The sequence below is a fragment of the Oreochromis aureus genome, linkage group 17, assembly GCF_013358895.1.
Source record: "Oreochromis aureus strain Israel breed Guangdong linkage group 17, ZZ_aureus, whole genome shotgun sequence".
Taxonomy (NCBI): domain Eukaryota; kingdom Metazoa; phylum Chordata; class Actinopteri; order Cichliformes; family Cichlidae; genus Oreochromis; species Oreochromis aureus.
Genome location: NC_052958.1, coordinates 33,099,816 through 33,124,144, shown reverse-complemented (window position 1 = coordinate 33,124,144; position 24,329 = coordinate 33,099,816). Strand labels below are relative to the sequence as shown.

General features: G+C 41.0%; 1 protein-coding gene across 1 annotated transcript; it reads right to left on the bottom strand.

Annotated features, from left to right (window-relative positions):
* Nucleotides 1-4,171: 4,171 nt before the first annotated feature.
* si:ch211-262h13.5 (uncharacterized protein LOC571127 homolog) lies at nucleotides 4,172-11,157 on the bottom strand. The gene is made up of 7 exons (XM_031760247.2): nucleotides 10,861-11,157; nucleotides 9,954-10,064; nucleotides 8,244-8,331; nucleotides 7,259-7,425; nucleotides 6,661-6,768; nucleotides 5,687-5,773; nucleotides 4,172-4,865 (listed from the first exon to the last, which is right to left on the bottom strand). The coding sequence occupies exons 1-7, from the start codon at nucleotides 11,077-11,079 to the stop codon at nucleotides 4,422-4,424; spliced, it is 1,224 nt and encodes a 407-aa protein (XP_031616107.2). The 5' UTR covers nucleotides 11,080-11,157; the 3' UTR covers nucleotides 4,172-4,421.
* Nucleotides 11,158-24,329: the final 13,172 nt, after the last annotated feature.

The following is a 24,329-nucleotide window of genomic DNA, read 5'->3' as shown; positions in this document are numbered from 1 at the left end:
ACTCATTTTCAAAACAAGCAAATTACGGCAGATGTCTTGTGTAGTCCGGTAAAAATATTCAAAAGTAGGGTGGCAAAGTGTAGCAGTTTGTTTAAATCACTTTGACTAAATGGGAATTACGACAAACGCGCAGAAGCAGCAAACACGTATAGGATTTCAAAATAAAAGTATGCCCCTTACTGATGGTTGTAGTCGTAGTCTTCACCCAGGCATTTAGCTGTCATTAGACTGTGCAATACTGCAAATTCACTGGAGTAAAAGTTACTTACTGACCAAGTAAATAGAGGGCCAATTTTGTCAATACTGATATTTTAACCTTTAAAGGCAGCTTTTAGCGGCGAGAGCAGTGTGTCATGATTTTTGAGATGAATTATCATTAGTTTGCAAATTCTGAAGACATTTTAAAAACCATTAAATCACTGTGATTTTCTTTTCTTTTTTACTTTGCACAATAATTACTTAACACAACAAAACACACCTTTCAGCTTTTAATGTATTTTGAAACTGTTGGACATTGAATGTAAATGTGCTTACCTCTTTGGGTCAACTTCTGTTGTTTAAATGTGCCATAGGCTATAAATAAAATAGAGGTGACAGGCAGTCAACACAAAAAACGTTCAGACATTTTTCTAATGCACATGCGCATGAGGTATATATTTTTTCATTTCCAAACAATAATTTATTTAACACAATTCAGTGTTACAGGCCTGAAACAAAATATCGTTCCTACTATCGTACTAGCATTGGACTGACCTGGCCACCTCTAGTTGTCATTCACTGTCTCTCCCAAGTTTCATTTCTTCTCTAAACTGCCCAAATAAATGCCTTAAAACATTTCAGCTAGTTGTGCTCACAAATTCTGCCAATGAATACCCTTAACTGATGATTTAAAACAGCTATTTGCTGGTTAGATTGTCCAGCAGCTGGCCAAGAGCTCAGTTTTGGTTTCTCTTTGTTTTATCCAGAAACAGTTGTCAGACTGAAGTACTGAAATGACTACATCACACAGGACTACTCACTTATACCCTGACTTTACTCAAGAAATTTTTTTTCACAACTGTTGCGATTTTGCAACACCCCAAGCTTCCTTCTTTTGTAGCTTTGGGGGATTTGTCATTGCACAGAAAGCTAAGAACCATAGGGAAAATAAAGAAAGTGTCACTTGTGCTTCTCCGAAGCTTCCAGTTTGTTGCAATTCAGAAGAATGCATTATCAAGAATGGCAGTGATGTTTTGATGCATTTAGGGAGTCACAGACACTTAAACCTCTGTGGGACGTCGTCAGTCACTGAAATTGTTTACATGGCTGTCATATGAGTACTGCTGGTATTTTGCTAATGTCAGGGGGGATGGTGTTCCGAATGGTTATTTTAGCTTTTTTCATTTTTCATTCATCTTCGTCTCTGTCAAGCATGAAGCTCAAATAATGTTCTGCTGTCTCTTAAATGAAGACATACTGCAGAGACCTGACCTGGTTTGCTCTGTCTTAGTCATATTTCATCTCTTGGCTTATATGTTTCTGAATTTGTCTTTGCTCTGGACTCGACATTGTTCTGTGTGTGTGGCTTTCTTAATAGCTAGTTTCTGACACACTGGCCTTAAAAACACTGAGATGCTGCTGATTGAGGATTCTCCAGAGTGACACTCCAGCCAGGTACGAGATGACTTTTCACATTTGTGCTGCGTCTCTCCTCTGTGCTGTCCTGCTCTTTCTAATAGCTCATGTAGCTGTGTTGATAAAGGCCCACTTTAGCTAGCTGCAAGCTTTTAAAGCTTTCCTGAGATGTTTGCACTTTCCTTTTCACTTCAGTGCTATTTGGCACAGTATAAGCCCTGTGGTGAGGAGTCCTACAATAACAAACCCCGACTTTTTCCCCTGCTTTGCCAGATGTGTTTGTAAAGCGGTTTTAAACCATCTGGATCTTGAGGGATATGGTGTGGAGAATACAAACCTTGCTGTGTTGTACAACACTGTCATCTTGAAACTTAAAAAATAAAATAAAATGTTCTAAAATATTCCTTTTTGACTCATAAAAGTCCTGTGAGTTAAAATTATCCAGATGAAGACAGGATGAGGACATCCCTTGAAAAGAACATATTACAGTTATTTTCTACTCCATAATTTTATTCTTGGGCTGTACTAGAGGAGATTTCCATGCTTATTAAATCAAAATAATCATTATTTACCTTCTGTTAGCCCTTTGACCTTCAGCTCATCTTCTGTGTGAAAGTTCATCTTTCAGCTTTGTTCTTTTTATATTACTATATTCTGATTGGCTGTCTATCACAAACAGAACATTTAAAAAAGAAAAAGGAAACAATTAGGTTGGGCTTCTGCACTTATAACCTGAGCTGTGTACCTGAAATGACTGTGTTAAGGATATCCCCTAACACAAAAGTGCACTAAATAGACTGAAGCCTGAGCTTTCGGCTAACAGGGCTCACCTGTAACTTTGAATCATATTGAATCCTCATATTTAATTTCAGCATTCACTGCTATATACATACGTTATATGGACAAAAGTATGTTCAAATTCAGCACCATTTCTACAGGTGTGCAAAATCAAGCAGCCAGCTATGCACTTTGCCTTTATATATGCTTATGAAAGATGGGCCATTGTAAAGCAGGGAAGTCTAACTCATGTTACATTATGGGCCCTTACAGCCCACTTTGATATCAAGTGGGCCGGACTCCATTCTGTCAGTGTAAACCAAACATGTAATCCCTGAGATATCTCAGAAAAGAAGTGCAGTTTCAATGGTACGTCTATGTCAGTGTTCTACAACAAATAAATGTTGTTGTAACGAATGAGGAAATCTCTACAGTAGATAATAAAAAAACAGGAACTTTTCTCTGATTTAAGTGTTTATCTATTACTTAATTACTTTGGTGTAGTAAAAATGGCAATGATGGAAATAGGAAATGCTGTAAAACTAATGATAAAACAGTTAAAAGTCCAAGTTTATGCCCTCCTTCACATTTTCCAAAGGCGTCCAATGGGCAGATTGGAGTCTTTGCCCTCGGGCCTTTAGCTCTGACACCGCTGTTCTAAAGAGGTACATGGTACTGTGATAAAATGCCATCATTACAGCAAGTTTGTGAGCTCTCTTCCTTCATAGATATTGCACAACAAACTGTATGTGGTACCAGTGCATACTCAAGGCAACTCAGCCACATAGTGGCAGACCACATAAAGTTACGCAGTGGAGTTCCCCAAGTGCTGAGAACTATAGTGCATAAAACTCATCTGTGCTCTGCTGATTCAGTAACTGCTCAGTTCCAAACTTCCTCTAGCATTAACATCAGCACAAAACTGTGGGCCAGGAGCTTCATGACGTAAGTTTCCTTGCTCAAGCAGCTCCTGAAGGTGTCTGTATAGTGTATCAATGTGTAACAGGAAGTAAGGAAAAGCATAAAAGGTCACCTTTAAAACATTTGAGGGAAGGTTAACAGTAAAATGAAATGACCTAGTGTGATTAATCAGTCCATTATCGTTACATATGAAATGTATTACAGAAAATTGGATGCGAGTTGACGTAGCTGTGCAGCAGTTAGCACAGCACACAGCAAAAAAGGTTCCTCTAGTCGGCTGGAGCCTTTCTGTGCAGTTTGTATGTTCTAAATGTGTCTACATGGGTTTTCACCAGTTTTTGTGGTTTCCCTACTCAGTCCAAAAACATGTGCATTGCATTCTAAATTGCCGTGGACTTGAATGGTTGTCTGCGTCTTTATGTTAGCCCTTTGATGCCTAATTTCAGCAGGGATGGGCTTCATAGAAATTGTAGGAAAATAAATGCAGCTGCAGCATGGCAGCTAAAGATTTGCAGCTGCAGCTGGTTATTTTCTCATTACTGCATTTTTAAAACACCCATTTCCTTCTTTAGTTATTCATTTTGAAGAATGTGAGAATTATCAAAGATTTAATGAAACATGCTTGTAACACAGGGGCTGCATTTTGCAAGGATATCTGAATTAGAAAAGCGCATGAAAGTTATCAGCTTTCTGGGCCATGTTGTTTCACTCAAAACATTCAATTATTCATTAAACTAGTTTAAGATTAGTTCCATTAAGACTTTGATCGACAAATTCAACTCTTCAATCAAAATTGTATGTACTACCAAATAAGTCTAGGTATTATCAGACTATGAGCGTAAGAATTTGAAGATTCTGATGAGGGTTTCAAAACAAGTTTTATTGAAATTTTTAATAACATCTGAAGGAATTTTGCTGCATTAGAAGCAGTTTACAATGCAGCAGGATTAGAGGTTATTTCAGGGCCAGTGAAAAGAGATAGGTTTCCTCTTATTAGCACAAATTATTTTTATGCTTCCAGCAACAGAAAGTGGAACAGTTTATCAGCACAGGCTCTCACTGGATAAATCAGAAATTGAAAAATAGACTCCTGAACAGAGCAGCAACACTTAAACAGTGGTGTACCGAGCTGGACCGGGACAGGATCGGAAAGGAGAGGGCCCACCGGGGAAATCAGACAGGAAGACAGGGTGGTGAGAGGGCGAGGTGTTGTTCAAAGCCTGGCGTTTTTCACGGTCACGCCTCTGGTAGTGGAAGTTAAAAGGGGGACGCAGAGCCACAGGGCCTCCGATTTCCTCGGAGGATGAGTCAGAAGGCTCAGTGAGTAGACCTTCAGCAGACTCACTGGAAGAAGAGCTAAGAGGGACAGCTGGGTTAACAGCCACAGAGGGGTCAACGGGTACAGGGTGAACGGCAGTGGGAAAGGGAGGGTCAGAGGGAACAGGCTGCGGATCGTTTCCTGGGCCGCCAATCACAGGTGGGAAGGTCGGGATTGCTGGGTTTTCTGGGAGGTCGTGACCCTGTGGCTGCACCGGCCGGAGGACATCCACATTCTGAAGAGACGCAGACAACACCACACCAAATGAGAACTCTTCTGGTTGCACGAATGAATTTCACTCAATACTGTAAAACTGCTTTACAAACCACACGCTCTTAAATGAACTGAGAAGACAACATAATTACAGCGCAGGAGCATACAATTTGAAATCTCACACATAGGATTAAACACACACACACAAAACCAGCAACTTGTAAGATATGACAGAATAATTATATGACCACTGGCTTCCATTCAGAGAGTTAAATGTTCACTCTAAAGGTTACTTTAGTAAAAAAAAAACTGAAAGAAAACAGAGAACATGAAACATTCATCAAATCAAGGTCAAGTGGTGGGTTATTACACTCCCAACTCCCAGTCCTACAGTGTGAACTGACACTAAATGGTACACTTTTCCAGAAGTTTTTGCTTTTTTTCTCAGTTACTGACATTCTTCTATTAATGCATTTAAATTTTCTGTTCACTTTTGGGTTGCGGATAATTCAGCTGCTATCATTGTTACACCTCCGCTGCGATTTTCCTGCATGTAGGACGTTCACAGTTTTTGATAGAGAACAATCAGAACAGGTTTTTAGGTCAAATCTTGCATGCACATTGAATGTTGGCTTTACTATAAATTTAAATCTTTTCTTCTTCTTGTCATTGGAGAATAAGAAACATGTTTGGACCATTGCACATGCAGTCACTTCTATTCCTTTCCTCCTCATCATACTGATGTTATAGTTGTTGTGAATTTATAAGATCTTTGCGTAAATGAGCTGCTACTTTGGCTTAGCAATGAAATATTAAAAAATATTACGTAATTTCCTCCCATACCTGTACTTTAAACATCTCACAGGACGTCTGGACATCAGGATCAGTATTCATGTCTCCATGTACAGATCCTGTGCAGAAACCTGCAGTCTGAGAGAAGAGTGTGAGACATTTGGTAATGTATTTCTGTGACATACCGGGAGACTATTAAAAAGTAAGAAGATGACACAGGGTGGGTTAAAATGTACATTCCCTCTCAGGAATCTTCAGTTATAAATAAATACATAAACATGGCATTAGTTCAGGCAGTAAATGAAGTTTTGGGGGGTAAGGGATAGGATAATTATAAGCCACAAGGCTTCAGCCAATTCCTTTTCAGTTACTGTTTGAGTAAGTTAAGCTCAGCAACAGTCCCTGCAGCTCAGCTGATGTTATTACTAGAAGCTGATATCAAAGCCTGCTTTACCCTGCAAATAATTGCTGAGCATCTGCAAGCCGCTTCGCAACCCACCTGCACCCCAGCACCACTATTCATGTCTGAATGGGCTAAAACAAATAAGTGACGTCACATTTTAAACGTAACTGAATTAGTTATGTCAGCTAGTAAATTCTCCATGAAATGATTCAGTGATCACACACACAATGGTGATCGATGATTTGTAATTAACAGTGCTGTTTCAGACAGCGCTGCTTGACTATGTCTGAGTACTAATTTATCATTAATATGCACTAAGTGGCCACGCAAATAGATCTAGAATTCATACAGCTCTTCCATGAATTTCCCTTTGTGAAGTTTGTAATGTTCAATTTTTGTTGACCTTGGAAATGCTTTTGTCGTTCTTGTTTACATACACAAGGAGGCCACAAAATCTTCTTAGCTGGGCAATAGGGACACAAAAATAAAGAATCTCCAACAGTGGCATGACTAAACAATACAGGAATCCTAAAAAACAATAAATTAATGCACATTGTACGGGTGTATCTAATAAATTGGTGTGTGAATGTGTCATTCTTTCGAGTAACTTCTCTACGAGTACCTCTGTGTCCGAGTTGAGTGTCAGTCGCTGGCAGGTGCCTCTTTCTGTCACTCCCTCGGGGCATTCTTGCACTGTGTATTCCACAAAGGTGGCTTTTACTGGCACAGACTGAAATATAAAAATAATATGGGAAGAGAGGAGCAAACTGCAAAAACAAACACAAGCACAGGCACAAATAGAGATGGCAGGATTTTTATTGCGACAGCTATCATGTTGGTTTTTCCATCCTGAAGCTGGCCTATCATATGCAAAAGCAGCGTACTTAGCTTTGGTCCCCAAGCAAACTATTCAGTTTTTCTTATTTGCTCCCCAAACAAAAGCTGGGCCAAGGAGGAAAGTGCCTTCAGTGATCCTTTGCAACCTTGCCAGACTCGTCTATAACTATTGCGTGATGGTGATGCTTGTGCAATAATGGTTCTTATCTGGAACACTGAAGCTCAAAGGTGCACTGTACCTTCTGCATATGTATACCCAGAGAATTTCCTTAAGTGTGATTTCCCCCCATAAACATAACGTTTGACGCACTGTCAAGCAATAAAATTAGCCCCGCAGCTTTCTTTCCCCCCATCAAAGTTAATAACAGTATATCTAGCGATACCTTTGCAGCAGCTCTAGTGATTTTTTTCACCCCGAGCCCTGCAGCCAGAGTGGACGTCCTTTTATAGGATACCAGAGTGACCTGAGCAGCAGTCATGGCCTCGGGGCTGTCTACGGAGAGCAGGAGGGGGCATGTTGGGCAGATCTGCTGGAGTTTCTCTGGGGAATCTGCAGAAATCAGAGAATTGAATAAGAATGAATAAGTAAATGTCTGTATTAAATTACATCTAACAAACAGATGATAGAGACTGGATAAAGCAGTGGCACTAAATTTACAGTGAAAGCAGAAAAGGAAAAAAAGTCATGTCATTTTGAACGGATACACAACTTTTCGCTCTCCAAATGCACTGGAGAACTCTCTTTTCATGACAGTGAGGTGTAATCTGCTTTTGCTGATGTCTCCTAAGTAGCACCAAACCAAACACTAAACTTTAACCTGAGAAAAGATTTTAAAAGCCAGTGGGGAGGGCGTGTGGCAGTGAGAGAGAAGGGAAATCGATTGAGATCGGGGCCAAATCATCATTTTCACGCTCGACCTTTTGATTTGTCATAGTGGGAAATTCACTAGCGTGACTAATTGATAATTAATTAGGACTCAGCTTCATTAGACTGGGCCATCATTAATGTTATTAGTTACACCTGCGCATAACAAATTGAGATACTCACAATGAAACGTCGATACTTTTCTCTCCTCAGGTCTTTGTTGTTGTTTCTTATGAGAATTTTTCCTTACTGGATATTTACAATTTCTTTGTTTTAATTCGATATTTTCTTTACCTTAAATCTCCAGCTTGATGTGGTATCCAAAGCAGCACATGCCGGCTGCATGATCTCTGATGCTACACATTATTTAAAGACATCGATAAACAGTGGGCATCTAATAATAGACGTTATGTTGCGACTCATGTTGCACAGCACTGTATGCATGCGACCTTCTGTGTATGTAACCAGTTAGTGGTTAGGGGATAGGAACCTGCTAACATTACCTGGCACGAGAGCACAGTCGTAGCTGTATAAGTAGGAGTAGCCCTCTGGTGTGTGCAGGATGGTGGTGTTGCAGTTGCCAGAGATTTGCTTTGAAAAAATAAAAAAGATAAAACAGACAGAATTCCTGATTGGCCCAATATCAACCACTTTACTACAAAGACTTGGCACAAACAGATGCAAGAAGAAAAAACTTTGAATGTACTCTTCTATCAGTGAGACAAGTGTGAGTGTTTTGGCTTGTGTTACTTTTTCAAAGGGCTGTTTTTGGCTTAGGAGTCGCTCACCTGTATGGAAAAGACATAAACTCATTTGAATTTCCTATTGCTGTAAAAAAAAAAAAGTTTGTGTTTGTAAGTGTTACAGGACTGACATTCACCAGCCACTTTGTTAGGTACACTATGCTTCTACTACTGGTTTGGACCCCTTTTTGCCTCAGAGCTGTCTTAATTCCTAATAGCACAGATTCAACAACGTTGCTGGAAATTTTCCTCAGAGATTTTGGTCCATGCTACGTGACAGCATCACACAGTTGCTGCAGATTTGTCCGCTGTACACTCATGATGCGAATCTGCTGTTCCACCACATCCCAAAGGCGCTCTATTGGATTGAGATATAGTGACTGTGGAGGCCATTTGAACACAGTGAACTCTCTATCATGTTAAAAAACGAGTTTGAAATGATCTGACCTTTGTGACATGATGCTTTATCCTGATGGTAGCAGCTATTAGAAGACGGTTACACTGTGGACACTTTCAGCAACAATAATCAGGTAGACTGTGATGTTTAAATATTTATTTGATACTATTAATTGTCCAAAATGTGCCAAGAAATGATCCCCCACAGCATTACACCACTTCCACCACTTCCGCTGATATAAGATTAGGATGGATCCCTACATTCATGTCATTTACACCACATTCTGACCCTAACATCCAAATGTCACAGCAGAAATCCAGACGCTTAAGGGAAGTTCAAGTTTTTCCAGTCTTCTGCCTTATCTGACATGAGTAGGGCACCCAGTGTGGTCTTCTGCTGCTGTAGCCCAACTGCTTAGAGGTTTGTGTTGTGCAGTAAGAGATGCTTTTCTGCATACCTTGGTTGTTCCCTTGCTATCATTTCAAAGCAGTCTGGCTGTTCTCCTCTGACCTCTGATGCCAACAATGCATTTTCACCACTCACTGGTTGTTGTTTTCAGACTATTTTCTTTAAGCCCTAGAGATGATTGTGTGGGAAAATCCCAGTAGACAGCAGTTTCTGATGAGCCCAATTCAGCCTGTCCGCTATCAACAATCCATTAATAAACCAACAACCATTAACGAGCAGTTGAACAGATGTACCTAATAAAGTGGCCCATGATTGCCATGCCAATAGTTCCTTTCACCAAGGAGTTGCTTTCATGATTAAATCAATAGGAAGTTTTTTATAATGGAAGTTTTATAAGTAAAATATGTAAACCACAAATATCTGTTTTAACAGAATATATTTTTCAATTTTTCAATTTTGACTGTGACTTCTGAAAGAACGCCCTGACACTTCCAAAAGCTCAAATAGCTTCATGTCCAAAGCTTCATGTATATGGTTTAAGTGTGACTTCCTTACATTATCCAGTACAGTGTGGGACATATCTTACAAACAGTGCCTTCAGGCATATAGGGGCCTCCTACACGTGCGGACACGTGCTCTTGTTTGTATACGTGTGAGCATCCTACCGTTTCCATGAATGGCCTGACGTCACAACGTTTCCATGGTTTCTTGCTGCCTGTGTGACACTTGGTCTCCAGGACTTCCAGGTCGAGGTAATACACGTTGCCTGCCGGGCCCTGTAATTCAGAGTATAAACACATGCGATAAGGGAGAGCAGGCATTAACAAAGCTATGAGGCTCAAATTTATGAGAAGTCCTCCTGCCAAGTAGCATCATTTGTTCTGTTAAGTATATCAATAAGGGACCATTTAGGAGGTGCTCTGTGTAATTCCACACAACACTTTGTACAATAATGATTTGTCAACACTTTGCGCCACAGTAATAGCAGCCTTTTTAGGTCATGAAGTTGATCTGAGCCTCTTAAAACCTGATCTATCCCACAGTCGGGCCACTATAGCCTTCAGCAGCTGACAGCATGAAGTTCATAAAGTCTGTTGTGCAAGGTTTGTCCCAGCAGTGCTGGACTGAAATGACCTGGACTTTATTAACACTCGCTTCAATCCTAGAGGCCTTTTTTCATGAGGCGTGAAAAAGGAATGGCTTCCCGTTTTATGATATGAAATTATGTACTTTGATCTTAATGCTACATTTATTAAAAGCGACATGCACTGATGGCGGCCATTTGCACCAAAGTGTTTCTTGTTGTTTTTAGTGTTTAAGTTGCTGCTCCCTAATGAAACTGCTGCTGTTTTTCCCAGCTTTCATTTAACCCAGTGGGTCCTCAATTGGAGAATCTAGAAGCCACAGTGAGTCCTGGAGAAGGGTAATTTTTGATTTTTGTTGTTTTAAATTTTATTAAATGGGCTTCCCCTGACATGAATCTGGTCATGGCTGATACATATAAACACTTCCCACCCTGGTCTAGGATGAACAAACATGTGTTTTACAGCCTCCTCTGGTCTTTGTACTGACCTGAGCGTGCAGATGGACATTTGCGATGCGGTTCAGGGCAAACTTGTAGCCTTCGCTGCGATCCTCATTGATGTAAGTGACGGCCAGGCGAGACAGCTTCTCCACCGCTTTGTCGTTACAGGGGATGGGAGCAAGTTCAACTGGCATTAGTACGACACCCTCTCCACACACACACAGGATGTGAATGGATAGTGATATTAGATGTAGTAATTTGTCCATGATGGCAGGTGGTTTTAGACAGGAGCCAGAAGACAGGGCCGTTTTATAGTGAAGTTTGTTCCCTTGTGTTTGCCTTTAGTCGAGGCATTGACTTTTGGAATCAAAACAGGACGGCACAGCTGAAATGAAGCCAAGGACAAAGTTTATTTGACGGCAGAGAGCTGATATTTGTGAATGGATGTTCCTGGTATTTATTTAACCCCTGGAACATGCAGTCGTCAAAGGCAAATAGGACGTATGTCAAAACGGTCATTCATTATGCTTTTTCCTGTGGCTCCAATATTAAGACTGGGGGTTATTTTATTGTTTCTGCAGGAGTTGTTTCCATACTGTGCAAGAGGTGTATGTCATGCAAACTAAATTAGTGCAATAGATACCTCATTAAATGACAATGAACACCAAAGAGAGCGTGCAATGCCTTCAAGACTGGGTCACTGAGTTGGACTGTAATATTATTAAATCACCAGTAGGGGTCACTGTGGATCTGGTAAGATGCGGGTTGAGAAATCTATTGGTCCACCAGGCAGAACTGGGTTAATGATTCACTGATATCAAGTTAATTACTTTCAGCATTTGATGTTGATGTTGTCTTAGAGCCTCATAACTCTGATATTTGTGTTTTTCTATCTTAATTTTTTTTCTGTGGAACCCAGCTGCCCTTAATCCTTCTCAACTTACTTTGTTGTGGTAAATAAGTAACCGTAGCCTAATTGTTTTAGATTTTATAAACTAGTGTCATGTTTACAAAAGAAATCTGATTTTCTTTTTTAAATAAATGGGAGTACATAATGTTCCTTTTTAAGTAATAAACAGAAGGTAAGGCCCTCGTAGAGAGTGTGCGTTTGTGTGTAGAAGGGTGGTGATGGTGGTGGGGGGATTCACATTTTTTGGGAGAATAAGCCTGCTTCCATTGTTCATGACAACATCGATGACTAATGTCTGTAACTGCAGCTCAGTACAGACTGGCATACTGGCGAGCACACATGCGTGGCCTATCTTGTTCTCTCTTGGTTCTCTCTCTCTCTCTCACACACATATGCTTGCATTTAATTAATCATAGATTTTACAAAGCAAAGCTTTTTTTTGCATACACTGATGAATAAAGAATTCCAAAGCATTTGTTTTATACAACTGGGAAATACTCTCATTTGCCCTCTGGCAAGGCTGTAAATCTAAGTAAAGCTAAGATGCTGTTAGCTTAGCATAACGGGCAGCAACAAGGAAAAACAGTCTAGCTGCGGATTTAACCAGGTGGTGACCTCAGGGGTTAAAAATGATGTCAAGACAGAAAGGGCAAAAGCAGGTCCTCAAATGGCTACTCGAGACGGCTTCAAACCCGAATCACTCCCCATAGGTCAAAATGCCCAACCTTTCATCTGGAATACACGTGTTTAAAGCCTTTTGCCAAAATAAATAAATAAATAAATAAACCCTTTGGTTCTCTGTAGATAATTTCCCCAACTTTTACAACTGACACATTGCTTCCTCCCTTTAGGGGTTGCCACAATGGATCTCCTGTCTTCCATCTCACTCTACTCGTTGGATCCTTTTCTGTCACACCAACCCTCTGCATGTCCTCCTTCACTGCATATGTGAACCTCCTCTGTGGTCTTCCTCTTTTCCTCCATATTCATCTGCCTTTGTCCATTATATCCACTATCCCCCTCTGCACATGTCCAAACTATCCCAGCCTCACCTCTCTGACTTTACCTCCAAACCACTCAACCTGAGCTGTCCCTCTGATGTTCTCATTTCTAATCCTGTCCCTTCTGGTTGCTCCCAACAAAAATCTTATCATCTTCCACCTTGCCACCTCCAGTCTGGCCTCCTGTCTTTTCAGTTAGTGCCACCCTCTCCAACCCATCCATCATAGCAGGTTATAAACCTTCCCTTTCACTTCCCGCTCCCTGCAATCCTTCTGTCACAAAATATCCCTGACACCCGTTTCCGCCCGCTCCACCCTGCCTCCGCTCTCTTATTCACTTCTCCTGTGCACTCTCCTGCTTTGGGTGGTTGACTCCAAGTATTTAAACTCACCTTCATTTACAGTTAAGTAAGGCTGTGGTACGGCCACTTTGACTGACAGGGGGGTGCTGACTCACACCTGCACAGTCCGTGGATGCCATGAGGTCTCAAAAAAGGAGATTACAAATTGGTGGGTGATGTTGTGGTGGCTGAGTCCATCATTTATATGCAGTCTATGCCTTAAATAAAAGCTATATAGGTGAGTCTCTTATGAAAGGATGTGCTGGTATGACATGGCAATGCTCTTTGAGTTAAGCTACGTGCTGGTGGTGACTTCATCTTTAACGCACAAACATGAGAACCCTCTCAAATCCATTTTTCAAACTGTTGATTTTTCTAGTTGCCCTTCATCCTGAAATTAATATCATCTGAGTTTAGTGTGTAAAACACCATAAGCCAGTTTGTTTATACGTTTCAGCGATTTTCACTTTGCTGGTGCTTTCGTGTTGAAAGTACACCTGGAGTGGTTAAAATATTTAACATCATATTCCACCGCAGAGGGTTCTTTTGCAAGCATCTGTCCAGGGATAATCATTTAATCCATTTCAAATATTCACTGAACCAGGTTCAGCTCTCGACAAGAAGCAGGAGGAGGGAGAGAGAGAGAGAGACTCGCTCAGCAGAACAAATTCTACTAATATCAGGGAAAAGAGAGAGAGAGAGAGGGAGAGCTGCTTCTGTGCCGTGTGTGCCCTTTGTGTATGTGTGCTTTCATACGAGAGAATGTGAACTGGTGTTTGTCTGTGTGCACATTTTGACCACGCAGAGCCATGCATTCATGCGTCAGTGTTACCGGGAGCCAGTTGTGTTGCTGCAGAAAAGCAGAAAGAGTCTGTGGGGGAGAGATAAGAACGGCACGGCTGCTCCAAGGACTTGCTCTACCAGCACAACGCCAGACCCAAGTTAGACAAACCTCCTTTGATGTGAGCACTGAGTAATCTCCCCTTCTGCTAGCTGCGGATAGATGCCACACTGTAGTGATGCCCAGGCCCTGATACGAGGGGGCTGCTGCCACCGGGGCTCCTGCTGTTCACTTTGTACAGTGATGAGCCTGCGGGAAGAGAAGAGAAGAGAAGAGAAGAGAAGAGAAGAGAAGAGAAGAGAAGAGAAGAGAAGAGAAGAGAAGAGAAGTGAAATTTGTAGAGTGACGTTGGTCTATAATACCGCTCTGAAAGGTTTCACTGAAGTTTCTCGCAGAGCAAAGTTTTACACTGACATGGTTTAAATGCTGCTTCAGAGAAGTTCATTAGTATTGTTTTCAGTGGAGAATTTCAGTCTTCCATGCTCTAAATGCTGTTTCACAGACCTTTGCACCTTGCCAAGAACAAATTTCTGGGGGAAAATCTCCCCCATCCCTCTGTGTCACATCCCTTGCCAGCAAAAGAGGAAAAGAATTGGTTTCTGTACTGCATGGTGCATTTAGGAGGAGGAGGGAGGGGGAGGCCAGTGCCATTTCCCTTTCTAATCACATTGTACCTGGGATGTGTGTTTGTCTTTCAGAGTATTTACATTTTGTCTTTTATCATTACTTAGACTATCTCCCACAGATTGGTGTGAATAAATAGAACAAGTGGACAGGACAACAGCCAGCCTTTATCTTTAGAAAAATCACGCTCTCCCATCTCCATCTCGCCCGCTCTAATTCTCACACTAGCCTCGCTTTTGTCGTCTATTTTGCATTTTATCTCCCACTGTCTTTTTGCCGTTTCTATTTCTGCTTTTTTCTGACTTGAGAAGCTTCTGGGAACTCTTTTTTTAAAATCTTCCTGGTCAAAGTCTGCAAGGAGACATTACATCAGGGAGAGAGGAAAGAGGAGGAAGAAGGATAATTCCCTCATTTAATTGGTTTCAAACTTTTTTCGCCCCTGGAGGACCTGTTTCCTCCGCTGTTGTGGCCAAAACACGGACACTGACGCTAAACCCATTAAATTTCACTGTAATTGGTCAAGCCACGAGCTCATGTTAGCAAAAGCTTTCACAGTTGATTGGCATTCTCCGCGGCAGTGGTCACAAATCCCAGTCATTTCACTTGGATAAAGTAGTCAGCTTTAGACTCTTAATTTCCCCACCGTGTATTCAGTTTCTGCTTTTGCAGCAGCAGCCAGTAAATGAGTGGACACCTGCACCAGAACACAGCTTGTTATGTGGGAAGTCTTGTGTTCTTCCTGCATGCACTTAGTAACACATGCTTGTTTTTTGCTCAAAGTAGAATAAGGTTTTTAATTCAACATTATTATTGTTAACATTATCATTTTACAAAACAAACTCAAAGATACGAACAGGTAAAACAGCATTAAGTGTCCATGCGAAGTGGTGGGCCACCACTTGCTGCGTGCACAGGTCCAGTCTGGTTTAGCACTGATTCCAAGTCTCTGGAAATCTACTGGACAGGCGGAATATCCCACATGATATTACAAATGTTTCTGGTGTTCTGATGATAGTGGTGGAAAGTGCTGTCTGATGCACTGGTTTGAAATCTTCCATCGGGCCTGTGCGCATTTACGTCATTTTATTGCGTCTAACCATTTACTGATCCCTTGTGCCTCATGGATGGAAGCCCTATTATCCGGGAAGAGACCACTCCTATCGAGATGGGAATGTTTTCTTTCGTTATTACATGTGATCACTCACTTAAAACAAATTTAATTTGGACTTTCCTTTAATCTTGCCATCCATCTGTGTGACTGTAGATAGATAGATAGATAGATAGATAGATAGATAGATAGATAGATAGATAGATAGATAGATAGATAGATAGATAGATAGATAGATAGATAGATAGATAGATAGATAGATAGATAGATACTTTCAATTTCCATTTGTAAAATAGTCAAAAACAAAAACACACAAACAACAAGAGAAATCCAAATTGATCTGCAGACCCCCCAAGAGCTGGGAGGGGCTTACGAGTTACTACTTCTGCTCTAATAAACGCATGCTGATCATTTCATTTAGAGATGCATGTAATGCTCGATATCGCCGCTATTAGTGCTCAAAAGCAGCAGCAGCTATTTTTGACATGATTCCACCAACTGAAGGAAGTATTCCTCTGAGTTTGGTGCATGCTGACATGATTTCACACTATTTCCGCAGATTCACGAGCGGCACATTCATGCTGCAAATCTCCTGTTCTGCACTCATCTGCAACATCCCAAAGGTGTTCTACTGGATTAAGATCTGGTGAATGGGGAGGCCTCAGAAGCCCAGCGAAGTCAATGTCGTGTCATGAAATCAATTTGAGACGACTTTTGATTTGAGACTTGGTGTGTCAGCATGCTGGAAGCGCCCATTAGGAGATGGCTTAATCATGGTCATGCAGAGGCCACTCTGATAGGCTGTGCCACTAAGACCATTACACCACCAGACTCATAGCCTGGACTACTGACACACGCACATGCAAGGCCGGTCGGTGGATGGATTCAAACTGGTGATGTCTGCTCTGAGCCGGCACATCGGTAGCCTCAGATGCATGTTTTTGGCTGCCGTGGTCTTCTGCTGATGTAGCCCGTCTGCCTCAAATTGAGAAGGGTTTTGGTTTATAAGATGCTCACAATAATAGCACTCGTCTGACCTCTCTCTCTACAATGCACATTCCCACAGGAGCATTTGGGTTTTTTTCCACTGACCTGTGTGGATTGCAGAGAATGTTCTGGTGAAATTCCCAGAAGTACTCAGAGCAGCCACTCTGGCACCAACGAGTCATTGAGACAGCAGCTCGCCTCCTGTTCTGGTGTAAACATTAACTGATGTTCCTGTATTCTGTATGTGCAGGATTTTATTCATCGTATTGATTGAACCATTATATGTGCTTCCTGTATATGCCTTTTCAGAACAAAACCAAAGTAGTAAAGTAACATTTCTTATTATGCTTATTGATATGCTTACGCTTAGACTTATTAATAGCACTTAATGGCACATCATAAGAATCTAGGATTTGTCCACTCATTTGGTTTTAGGTTGAAAAAATAGGTAAACAGCAAATCAAAACCCCATTATAGTGTAATATTAGTGACCCAGGATAAATCCAAAATCAATTCAGTTCAATTCCGATTTATTTATGTAGCGCCAAATCACAACAGCAGTTGTCTCAAGGCTCAACTAAAATAAAAAAACCCTGTAAGCAATCACTTGGCAACAGTGGGAAGGAAAAACTCCCTTTTAACAGGAAGAAACCTCCAACAGAAGCAGACTCAGGGAGGGTGAATGGAGGGAGGCAGGGCAAAAACACACACTGTGGATGAGAACCAGAGTTTAATAATAATAACTAATGATTTAATGCAGAGTGGTGTATAAAAAGCATACAGAGAGAAAAGTAGTGAATGAAGAAGAAACGCTGTAGATACTGTATATCTATAAATATGCAATACGGTAGCAGCCAGGACTTTGAGTCTAACAAAGCCGACAGGAGATTGGTTTGAGGGCACTTGTCAGCACTTGCAGACTGTAGTAAGTAAATATATACCTCCTGTCTATTAACTGTTAATTGCTCATTGTAAACTAGTTGTAGGTATAATGACATGTAACAAGCGTGAATGCTTGTCTGTCTGTATTAACCCTGTGATTACCCTGAATGAAGTTAAATACATGGAAAGTTTATAGCTGATTGACAAGCCACTGGATAGTTCTGTCCAATGATGTTAAAAGAACATTCAATTAAGTGAACATTTAGGGAGAACAATGGCTGTTGTGAAGTGAAAAGCAAATTTTTCTGTATATTGATGTGTTGTATGTCTAGTTAGGATAATTGGTGATTCTAGGAGTAAAAAAAATATAGATTTGATATAGAATTATAGATTTTCTGCACCAGTGGGATAATCACAGCTTGCTTGCTTACTGAGAGATATTTGCTGTGTGTGCTTTCAAACAGAACCAAAAACTCCTCAGAAACGTAGCTGGCATTCACTAACAGGAGACCCTCTCTCTCGTCACATGCCTTCACTTTATTTTACATTAGAGCAACATTAATTAACGGGGCTTTGTTTTTCTGCACACGCTGCATCCACGGCCAAGACGCGGTACAAGACACTGCAAGCACAGGGATTCAGTGTGACTTGCAGAGAGAGAGAGGGGGAAAATACTGTGGAACATAGCTATGTCAGGGTGTATTATAGAAACCCAGAGCTGGAATGATGACGCACAGTATGAGAGACTGGCTCAATCACTGAATGTGATTGAAGTACCACGTGTGGCACTTCAAACTCTGCCTCTCTCGATGCATTGCCCACTCCTCATTTTACCTCCTCGGCCAACCCTAAGATGTATCAGGACCAGTCACCTGCTACCCACCGCACAGCTGGACCTCTGCGCCTGACACGCTGACAAAGAAAATATAATACTTTTTTTTTTTTGGCAGTAATATTGTGGCTATTTGGGAAATGTCATAACCTCTACTTCTTATTTGTATTCCAAGCGTGTGTCTGTGTGCGTGTGTGCGTGTGTGCATATGTTTATGCTGAATATATTAAAATGTGTTTGGATGCATGTGCTTATTTGCACAAGCTGTACAGTGTTTGGAAGCCTGAGCGCAGGTTGTTTTGTCGGCCTGTGTGTATTTATGTACTTTTCTCTGTGTGTGTGTGTGTGTTTCTACGTGTGTGTGTGTGTGAGAGAGAGAGAGAGAGAGAGAGAGAGAGGGGTTAGTGAGAAGTCACTGAGTCAATGCATGACCTTGTCTAACCGACTGGGTATCAAACTCATGACAACTAAAACTTTTCCAGCCCTAAAGCCTATTTATACACCCATACAGGCCTCTTTGATGTCGGCACTTAAAAGCACCACTAACTCACCCTGGAGGGAGAGCCCGGCACATAGGGGATGCTGTGGATGTCTCAGACTGCCTGTGTATATATATGTGTGTGTGTGTGTGTGTGTCCGTCTGTGTGCGTGAGTGCACGCCAGCTTACATGTGAGAATGTGTGCGTATCTGTGTGTGTGCCATTTATGAATGTTTAGGTTCATGACAGCTAAACAGTTTCATATTTATTATCACCCCCCCTTTTTCAGGTGAGATGTTTTTGTTTTTTTCAATACGTCTAAACAGTCTCAGGATATTTTATTATTCACGTTTTGAACAATGGATCCAAATCTTACAGGCAACTTTCCCTATTGTTCAGTGGATATACTGTATCTGTGTATTCTTCAGTCAGCAACAACAGATCTGCGGGCTACGTCGCTCCTCATCGGCCTGCCTTACATACCACAGACTTGGGATGTCGTTGGCAGCACGCCATTTCAATTATCTTTCGCTCTCACTTTCTCCAGAGTAATCTTTTAATCTTACTGCTATCCACCAAAGTCTCAGCCCAGTCTTTGAAAATCACTTAGCATTTTTTCCCCTCTCTTTAATGTTCATCAAATATTGAATTCTTTTTTTCTTTTTTCAATCTGACTGTGTGTCTTGCAGCAGCAGCCTGTGCGGACGCCCGCTGCATGCTTCATAATAATAATAATGATGATGATGATGATGATGATGTGGCTGGGGAGCAGCGCTTTGATGATCAGGTTCTGATGATTGTTTGTACACCACTCTTGTGCATGAACATTAGGTGTGCGTCCCCGCCAGTGGTTTTCACTGTTTTAATAACCAATCGGTGGCAGTTTTGTGCCTTGCAAATCTGGAAATGCATCACCAAAATGCACAGATGATGGTTTTATATATATTAATTTTAAGATGAATACTTCACCGCAGTCTCAAATCTTCACATTTGTTCAGCTACTAGTGGCTGTGATTTGACTGGATCAGGTAGTATCTCATTGTACTGCACCAGGGCTCATATCAGTGTGGCAGTAAGCCAAGTGGAACACAGCATTGTATTGTCTCATACTCAGTGTAATCTGTCTTTTGAAACAAGGCGTGCGAACTGTTAAGTGCAGGAGAAAAAAATTACATGTTTTGACACCGCGCCTCGACAGATGCTGCTTGTTAAGTTGTGGAGTATCACGGTGCTGCCACTGCTCGTTTGTTTGTTTCAGCCGCATTCGGATCAAGTCTAATTGTCCTACAAACTATTTTGTTTGGGTCAGAATTTCAGGATTTTGAGTGACATGAGCTCTGAAAAAGTATTTTTTTTCTGAAAAACAATGATTTTAAGTAATTTCATTACAATTTTCCATGTAAGTTTGATACAAAAATCCAAAGAAAAATATTACATTTAATGGAATCTGGTCAATGAAATTGACTTGATTGGTATATATTCAGTTTATGCTTCCATTTCTTCTGTTTAACTGATTCAGGGTCACACTGGGGGGACTGGAGACTATTCCAGCTGCCATAGGTTGGTACACCCTGAACAGGTCAGGGCTAACACAGAGAGACAGACACTCACATTCAAACCTATAGGCAATTTAGAATCAACAATTGACCTAACCCCACTAACTCCATGTCTGTGGCCTGTTGGAGGAAGTCGGAGTAGCTGCGTGCAGACACGTGGAGAACATCAGGAGCTAGAGATGGTGGTTTTGAACCAAGGACCTTATTGCTGTTAGGCAACATTGCTATACCCTCACTTTATACCAAGCAGATTGCAGATTCAGCTGCATTTTACTCAAAAGTATTTTTTGTGTGTATCTGGGTGTGGTTGGGGACGTGGTATACTGCACCTGTTGTCACAGTTGCTATATTTCTCTGCAGGAGTGGAAGTTAAACCAGTGGAAACCACTGGGGTTGTGCCAGAAATCAAGGTTTTCGCTGCTGTGAAATTTCTCTTTAATTGAATTCTAACTAGAAGAAACTGACACGTTAGAGATCATTCCCAGCTCTGAGGATCAAAAAAATACAGCTAACAAGGCAGACGCATTAAAGAACACTGGCTTTCTTCACTTGACCTTGGCCTTTCTTTCACTGGAGCTCGATTGATCCTGGTTTGATGTTTGAATGAAGACGGCTGGTTCGGGGTAAAATAAAAATTCAGGTCCTGGCACCACTCCCACGCAGTCTGTCTCTTTGTCTGACTACCACTCTGTGCTTGGCTGCATCTGACCAAGTATCTGCCTGATTGCTCTCTCTCTCTCTCGCTCTGTCTGTCTGTCTTTCTTTCTGCCCATCAGATCAGTGTTACTCACAGCCAAAGAGGGAGGATGTGTGAAAAGCTCATGCAGAGAGAGCAACCCCAGGAAATGCCAGCCAACGAATCACTGAAACAAGGAAAGGGTGTCTGCGCATGTGTGTGTGTGTAAGACTGAATGTGTTTGTGTACATGAAAAGTTACACGTGTTCGTATGTGTGTGTTGCATGTCATTTCCTTCCTTCTAGTTTTCTACCTGTCTAATTCTCTTCACTTGAATGCACAAAACCCTTAGCCTGACAGTGTTACAATCCATGGCAGGAATATCAAAAAGCCCTGTTGTTTTACTTAAAACGGGACAGCTGTAAATATGCTGCCACATTCAGATGTGCGTACGCGTCAAAATGCGCGATGTTGCACACAGACTCGAATGGGCAAGAGGCCGCGTTTACGTTGGCGTGTAACAGCGGCTCATGGAGTTTTAATGTTGCGTGCATACCTGGCTTAATATCACTGAAGTGGCTGTTTGAGTCGAGATGCACATGGGCAGCGTGAGGAACATGATGATGTAGTCATTTCGACACTTTAATCACAGATGATTCAACACTTAAAAGCTGTGAGAGATGAAATAGAAACGTGCCCTCTGCCAATGATATTAAGCATTAATGGATAAAAACACTTCACACACACACACACACACATGTACACACACACTCTTGAGGGGCTACTGCAAGGAACAGTTGTGCAGCTTTATCAACCCTGTAATGGGAAGTGGTTTGTGGTATTAAAAAGGAATACGTGACTATGGCAAGCAAGTGGAGGTGGGTAGAGCGCTGGTCTGCAGGGAAAAGAGAGGAGGCAGGTCTCTTAAATCCCATTGACCACTACTGTGTAACACGATGCTGGTCTGGAGAGGACCGACCCTTGCCGGATACAGTCAGTCACATAATAGAATTAATATAATAATGACACACAATAAGCAAAATGCAATTTTTTACTCTGCTGTGCTTCAGTGTTGTGAAGCACAGCAGACCTGACATCGGCCCAAATAATGAAAGGATACTAAGTTTATTAGATGCTGATACAATGTATACACTTTGAAAGCTTCAAATTAGTTATTAACATAGAAATTCAAGAATTCCTGTAATTACAGCCTATACAGTAGCTTGCATAAACCCATTTCCATATAAAAATCAAGTCAACTCTACATGCTATATCTACATTTTAATGAGTTAAAGTCCTTAGAAAGTAATGTCGGGTTTTTAATTTGAAGTAAGACACCTTCATTTCATTTCATCAAGATGAGATCACCTTGGGGAAATGACCCTTTGGAGTCTAGACGCTTGTTGGTGGTGGTGGAGAAGTCAGTGGAGACTTGGGTGAGGCTCTCTGAGGAAACGAAATGAGCTGGAGGTGTGGAGAAGGTGGGTCGCACAAATGAGAGTCTGAAAGGCAGAATGACAGAGCAGTACTGAGGCTGATTGGCTCATAGAAGGTGGCCAAGAACATTACCGCAGCTGAGTAACAACAACAGGATTGCGTTGAGAGCATGAGAAAGCTGAAGAGGCGCAAAGAGTAAACTCACAGACCAAACCACGGAGGAATGGTAAAATTAATAAAATCTTCCTTATTGAACTTATACATAAGCCTTATCACTTTAGATAAGGCAAGGAAAGCATTGAAGCTATACGTTGTAAATATAACACAAATGTTACATTAGATCATTACTCTTTACTTTGCCTAGCATAAAAGTTTTATGAGTGACTCCACATTTCATCAGCAGCAAGACGGTTTGAAATTCACTTCAAAGATCTTCCTTTTAACTGTGGGAAAAGCATCACTCCTATCTGTGCTAACACAGGTTTAGTCATCACGGTGACACATTCTACCATAACATATTCTAACATAATGCTAAATAAAGCACAACCTTAGCAGCTGAGCTGTTAGCTTTATGGATCGATCACATAATAACTCAATATCATAGAAAATGCACATTATTTAAAAATATCCATCCATTCTCTACCGTTTATCCTTTTCAGGGTTGCGGGGGGGGCTGGAGCCTATCCAAAGGGATATATATAAAAACTTCCAGACTTTACTTATGCAAACTTCACTAAAGCAGCAAGTCTGCAGACTACGGTGTCACACAATAAAGAAAGCAAAGAAAGCGTAGTGAAATTATACTCTTTTGTGGGCTGTAATTAATCCACAAAGATAATCAGCTTCATTAACCGAAAAAGGGAGAAAACATCATGTGCTATCTTTGTGTAAATGGAATATTTTTAAAGAGAAAAAAGCCTCATCTCAGGGTTATATCTCTACAAACATATCAGATGTTGAAAATAGGAAATGTTACAGTCTTTTAGAAATGCTCTGTTTTAATGTGATGCTAGCAACTATACAGTGAAGTAATTATGTGGTCAAATCTTTTGACATGCATCTCATTATTGTGGCGTCTGAAATCTTTTTGAACTCGGAATTTCATTTCTCCACTGAAGTTTCTCTCATGCCTTGAACTTGAACTAACAGAGGAACTAAAATCAGGAAACAGATATTTTGTAACATGGACACTGTCGTGCAAAAGTCTTAAGCCGCCTCTCAGTTCTTTGTGCATTGCTAGCAAAATGGGAAATATATATAGCGATTTATTGAAACATGGGCAAACATACATGGGAATACAGTATATAAGGCAACAACTGGTTCAACTCTAGCTTGAAAGTCAATATTTGGTATGACCAACTTTATTCTTCAGCCCCGCCTCTCTAATTTAAGCTTTCCTGTAATTTCTTTACTAGTTTTTGGGAAAATTTCTTCAAGACATTTAAAGCTCTCCTTTGGATGTTGACTGCCTTCAAACTGACCCCTTACTACTTCAATAATCTTGAGTTTTGAGCTCTTTCAGCCTAATCCATGATTGATCATGTTACTGTTGTGTGTTTTTCTATTCAGATATGCTTTTTCTGCATATAGATGGCTGCAGATCTCTCGAGACCTTTTTGCTACATATTTTTGACAATGTGAACCAAACATTTAAAATTTGGATTCACTACCCCACAAGACTTGTTGCACTGATTTTTAGTCCAGTTCTTGTGTAATTTGGCGTATCTCAACCTTTCTGGTGAGGCTTCATCAAAGATCCAATGGAGGCATCTCGCAGGTCCTGTGTAAGGTCTCAGCTTTTTACAATTTCTTAAGGGCAAGAATTTCAGATACTGTTCATGA

Coding starts and splice junctions, on each gene's coding strand:
- si:ch211-262h13.5 (XM_031760247.2), bottom strand. CDS start 11,079: ATGGACAAATTACTACATCTAATATCACTATCCATTCACATCCTGTGT. Junction 5,774..6,660: donor CACTCAACTCGGACACAGAG/GTACTCGTAGAG, acceptor CTCTTCTCTCAG/ACTGCAGGTTTCTGCACAGG. Junction 4,866..5,686: donor GTGAGATGTTTAAAGTACAG/GTATGGGAGGAA, acceptor GCGTCTCTTCAG/AATGTGGATGTCCTCCGGCC.